This window comes from Elephantulus edwardii, unplaced genomic scaffold (assembly GCF_000299155.1).
Source record: "Elephantulus edwardii isolate Elephantulus edwardi_28Jun2011 unplaced genomic scaffold, EleEdw1.0 scaffold00339, whole genome shotgun sequence".
Classification (NCBI taxonomy): domain Eukaryota; kingdom Metazoa; phylum Chordata; class Mammalia; order Macroscelidea; family Macroscelididae; genus Elephantulus; species Elephantulus edwardii.
Window position 1 is genome coordinate 81,596 of NW_006400089.1, and position 5,844 is coordinate 87,439.

Here is a 5,844-nt window from a genome sequence, read left to right on the forward strand (position 1 = left end):
GGTTGTTGATAGATCTTCCACCAATCCTGACCCCACATTTCTCCTCGTAGAGCCCAGCCTCTCGGATAATCTGTTCTGCATACAGGTTGAAAAGGTATGGAGACAGGACACATCTCTGGTGGACACTCTTCCCAATTCTGAACCATGCAGTGTTTCCTTGCTCTATTCTGACGACTGCCTCTTGGTCCAAGTATAGGTTTCGCATTAGCATGATCAAGTGTTCTGGGATTCCCATTCTTCTCACAGTCAGCCATAGTTTGTTATGATCCACACAGTCAAATGAATAGAATTGTCAGGCGATGTTGACAAATCCATAAACTTAGAAATGTTAAATATTTCACACTTCAAGGACAACAAATGTCTTACCAGTATGTTTATAATATTTGTCAATTCCCATTCATCAAGTTCAGTAAGTATAATGCCATAGATATAGGGGGTTTGGCACGATAGCCTGTAGAACACTACACATGAGATTTTTCATAGAGAAGAATAGACAATGGCAGGGAGTTAGGATTGCTATGGCCTTTAGGTAATGCCATGGATGTGTGATGCTACACCTTCTAGTTGAAAACAAAAAGTATCTGATGGAGTACATTAACAAATAAAGAAAAAACGTTCTCTAATTACTGGCTGGTAAGTAATAGCGCATATAGTGATTAGTCTAATAGAGACCGCAACAACTATAACTGGAATTATAACTTCACTTATGGAACGCATAAATATTGACATACTAGGCACTGGTGAGATGAGACGGATAGGCATGGGGCATTTTGAGTCGGATGATCATATGATATATTACTCTGGAGATGAAAAGGTGAGGAAAAATGGGATTGCTTTCTTAGTTAAAAAAGTCATTTCTAGATCCATCTTGAAGTACAATATTGTGAGTGACAGGATAATATCCATACACATACAAGGAAGTTCAGTGAATACCACTATCATTCAGATATATGCACCAACAACCAGAGCCAAAGAAGAAGAAATAGATTATTTCTACCAACTCTTAGAGGCAGAGATAGATCGAACATGCAATCAAGATGCATTGATAATAACGGGTGACTGGAATGCAAAAGTTGGGAACAGAGAAGAAGATTCAGTTGTTGGAAAACATGGACTCGGTGACAGAAATGAAGCTAGAGATAGAATGACTGAATTTTGCACAATCAATGACTTATTCATTGCAAATACATTTTTTAAAGAGACATCAACACAGGTTGTACACATGGATTTCACCTGATGATATGCATAGAAATCAGACTGATTACATCTGCAGAAAGAACCACTGGAGAAGCTCAATATCAGCTGTGAAAACTAGGCTAGGAGCTGATTGTGGAACAGACCACCAACTACTCATATTCAAGTTCAAGCTGAAGTTGAGGAAAATTAAACCAAATCCCCGGGAACCAAAATATGACTTTAAGTCTATCCCACCTGAATTTCAGAACTATCTCAGGAATAGGTTTGAAGCCTTGAACTCTAATGAGTGAAGACTAGATGAGTTGTGGGAGGATATCAAGGGTATCATCCAGGAAGAGTGCAAATGGTCATTACAAAGACAGAGGAGGAAGAAAAGACCAAAATAGATGTCAGAAGAAACTCTGAATATTGCACTGGAGCACAGAGAAGCCAAAGCAGAAAGAAAAATTCAAGAGCTGAACAGAAGAGTTCAAAAGGTAGCACCAAATGACAAAGTAAAATATTACAATGAAATGTGCAAGGAGCTGGAGTCAGAAAAGGGCCAAACTCACTCAGCATTTGTTAAGCTCAAGGAACTGAAGAACAAATTCAAACCTTGAGTTGCTATAATCAAGGATGCATTGGGCAGAATATTAAATAATCCAGGAAGTATTAAAAGAAGACGGAAAGAATATACTGAGTCACTGTATCAAAAAGAATTGGCAGACACAGAAGAATTTAATGAAACAACATATGAGCAAGAGCTTATGGTGATGAAGGAAGAAGTTCAGGCTGCTTTGAAGGAAATAGCAAAAAATAAGGCCCCAGGAATAGATGGTTTACCAATTGACATATTTCAGCTAACAGATGCTGCCCTGGACGTGCTCACCAAGTTGTGCCAAGAAATCTGGAGAAAACCACTTGGCCAACTGACTGACTGGAATATCTCATTACTATATAATTAAATTTTCAATGAATTCTTTTTAAAGGAAAATAAAAGGGTCCTACGAAAAACTGAATTATCTACAATTAGCATTGACAAAGAACGTGGATAAATGCAGAATCCAAACAGATTAATAAACAGAAAAGGACCAGGAGTTCACTTGTAAATAAGCCAGGTAGAATTCACCTAAATATGTCCCAAGTCCCTTTACAGTTTTTTGTTTTTGTTTTTTTCATGGCTGTCAACTCAGTAGCTAGAGATTGTGCTTTTGTGGTAATATGTCTGCCACTTCAGTAAAGTCTTCTGAGCAAGTTAACTACAGAGAGAGATCCCTCCACTTACAGGGGAACACACCCACCTGGCAAAGGCGATGCTGCCTCTGAAGCTCTGGAGAAGTCGGGAATGACGTTTGGGAAGGGGATGCTGATGGTGCTTCCACTGTGGGGACTGGAGAAGCCGCTGGAAGAAGGGGAGATGGAGCCAAAGGAGCGGTCCCCCTCAGAGGCCCGCTTCTTCTCAGGAAGAGGAGGCTGACCAGGCAGGGTCATCACTTGGGCCTGCAGCACTGGGCTGTGCTGGCCACTGTGTCCAGGCATGACTGAGAGGAAGTGATGGGGCAGGAAGCCACTGTCAACAGCTCCTGCTGTGGCCACTGGAGCACTGAGGGTGGTGGCAGCTGCATGAGAGCTGACCAGCAGGGCATCTGGGGTCTCCCCAGGGGGAAGGCTGCTGCCCACAGCAGCTCCACTGAAGTTCAGGAAGGATGGGCCACCCTCGGCTCCTAGAGGTTCTGGGGGTGGCTCTACCAGGGAGATCTCATGTCTGCTGAAAGAGCCCTGGAGCTCTGATGGTGGGAATTGGGTCAATGTTGAGCCATCCTTCATGGGGCTAGTGAACTCTGAGGTGCCAAGAAGGCCCCCTGTGGGCTGGCTGCTCCCCAACATGGACAGCGTGGATTTCGGGTTCATCTCTAACCACTGGTGTTCTGCAGATGAAGAGCTGTGTGGAAGAGGAGGAAATCAGAGGCATGTCAGAGTGAGATTCCTCAAAGTGAAGGACTGCTTGACAGGATTCAGTTCTGGGGACCGAAGTTACCATGTGCCACCCAAAGTATTTCTGAAACTGTGGAACACAAATAGACAGAGGTAGAAAATCCCTCTGGCAATTCTACATTCTGGGCCCTTGCTGCCCTCACCACTGATACGTTCAGCCTTACACTCCATCGATAACTTCAGCATTTAAAAAGTGTTCATCATCCATCTATCTGCCTCTCCTCTCAAGCAAATGCTCCTCAGGTAGAGGCAAAACTCCCTCTTCCCCCATTTTCCTCATCTCCCCTTAATGCCCAACCTAATACAGCCCTTTTCAAGGGCAGCCTGGGTGAAGCAGCTAAATGAGGGCTACAACTAATGATATAAATCACTTTACATTTAGGAACACAGAAAGATAGCTACAGAAACACCACAAAGTATATAAATACATCCATATACTGTAGTCACAGTAATCTATTTCATTAGCAAACACTTAATGTGGAAGTGGATGCAAAGTTCTTAAATGAGACTGTAACAATACGATGAAGGAACTACACTAGGGAAGGAATGCGCCAATAGACAGGGGGTGTAAGGAGACACAGTGCTGCTCTGGGAAGGGGCCAGTCCCACATGCAGAATGCTCAAAAGCAGTCTCTTTGTAAAATACAAAGTCTGTGCTCTCCATGACCCACTTTCCTCTATATCCCTGTCCCACGGAAGGTACTATTCTAACACTTTCCCTGTGTTTCTGGCATTCCTGTGTTTCTCCATATGCCACCACACACGCCAGGTCCCCAGGGGACAGCATGGTCCTGTCCATGCATCCCATACTCCATCCCCTACTCCAATGAGCACATCAATCTCTGCCATGCTGGGGAAAAGACCTGGCCTGTTCTCCTTCAAAATACCCTCTCTAACCTCAACATAGACCATTTGGGCAGGTCATGTTTTTATGGGAGGATCATTAACATCTCTAATTCCAGTCACCTGGGCAGCCCTAAAACGCCTACTAAAACGCGAACTCCAACTCCCTGCCCATTTCTAAAGCACTCTGCCTCCTCATAGATAAGGATGAAAGATTTGCAGCCACAATATCTTATGCAGATTCATTACTATCAGTTCATCAAGGCAGCACTGGTTCCTCCAGGCACCAATCTGCCTATGACTTATAGTCCTGGTCCCCTACCTAGGCCTTTGGGGCTGTGTACTAAGTTTAAAGACCATATTCTTACCTTTCTCTCCTCTGGACAGGGCTATTGTTCGAAGTTGTACAGGAAGATAAAAAGGCCTGCTGAAAGCAAGATGTGCTTGGCACATCAGTCCAATGCACTGCAGAATTGGGCCCAGTGGGGCTCTCTGACATCCCCACGGAGCGATTCAGGGTCTCTGGGCAGCTGCGTGGGTCTGCAGGGAGGAGAAGAAAGGCAGATATAAGGGTCTGATGGGTTCAATTTTGAGAGTAGTTAATGGCAGCTTACTTTGGAAAAATCAGCTTGAAAGGTGAGTAACATCTAATTCTACTCATAAGTCTGTTACAATGGCAGTGGTACCGGTACACATGAGGGTGGAGACGCCTAAAAGCCACATGCTGCCCATGTCTACACCAACTAAGAACTGAGAATAAAAGTAATGGCAGTATCCACCAAGTGTCCCCAAAACAGAAATTTCCCATGACATTCCCCACAATGTTCAACAAATTATTGTGTGCTGATCAATATCAACACTTGTGAAGCCTTTGAAATCCCTGTGACTGCAGGAAATATGCATTGTAGTAATTGAGCTGGCCTTGTCAGGGCCTCTGTCCCCAAGGAAGTCTGATTTGCCCATAGTGTGTATGACCTAGTTTATTTCTAACTTACAAGGTGCTGGCTCTTCTTTTTGCAAAGCAGCAGCTGATGTAACCAGCAGGGATGTTCTACACCAAAATGATACACCTTCTCTGAGGTGCAGGACCTTAGTGGTGGGTTGGTAGGATGCTGGTTTAACCCTTTATTTTGCTCCCAGATTGTCTGTAGAACCTGTGTATTGTATAGTTCGTGATGATAAGCAATTGCACACTGACCCACCCGCTTGCTGCATGTAACTTATTATCTGCATGACTCTGCTCACATACAAGTGTCACTACTCACATACAAGTGTCACTACTCACATAGATGAGGAGGAAGCTGCCTGGCCCAATATTGCCTGCAAAACGTCAGGCACCACACACTCTATAAAATCCTGTTAATCCCATCTACAAAATGCCTGTTCTTCTGTGGTCCACTATTATTTTTGGATATTTTTAAAACCTTGCCTGTTTATTTTTCCTCTTTCCTAATAAAAGGCCTTTAAGAATGAAGCATATCTACCAGTCATTTTGTTACTTCTGCTTTAAGACTAAGATGGCTTGATAAGAGAATTATATAATAAGACAAAGCCAACCACATTTTCCAAATGACTCATATTATTCAAAACCAACTGCTATTCCATTGATTTCTGGGTATTACTTTTTGCCAATGCCTTCACTCCAACTTGAAGTTCTTCCTTCATTACCATTGGGTCTTATTCATATGTTGTTGTTGTTGTTATGTGCTGTCGAGTCGTTTGTGACTCATCGTGACCCTATGTACAACAGCCCTAAACCCTGCTCTATCCTGTGCCAATCGCATTGCCTCTGACACACCCATCCCGATTACCCCAGTCACTGAATCAATC

The 5,844-nt window shown here is 43.4% G+C and overlaps 1 protein-coding gene across 1 annotated transcript in view; it reads right to left on the bottom strand.

Annotated features, from left to right (window-relative positions):
• TNS3 (tensin 3) overlaps nt 1–5,844 on the bottom strand; it is a 312,604-nt gene that overhangs the window by 72,736 nt on the left and 234,024 nt on the right. Inside the window, exons 16-17 of the mRNA XM_006901611.1 lie at nt 4,383–4,554; nt 2,478–3,118 (exon numbers count right to left, since the gene is read on the bottom strand). Coding sequence (XP_006901673.1) covers nt 2,478–3,118; nt 4,383–4,554 — 813 coding nt within the window. The remainder of the gene's footprint in view (nt 1–2,477; nt 3,119–4,382; nt 4,555–5,844) is intronic.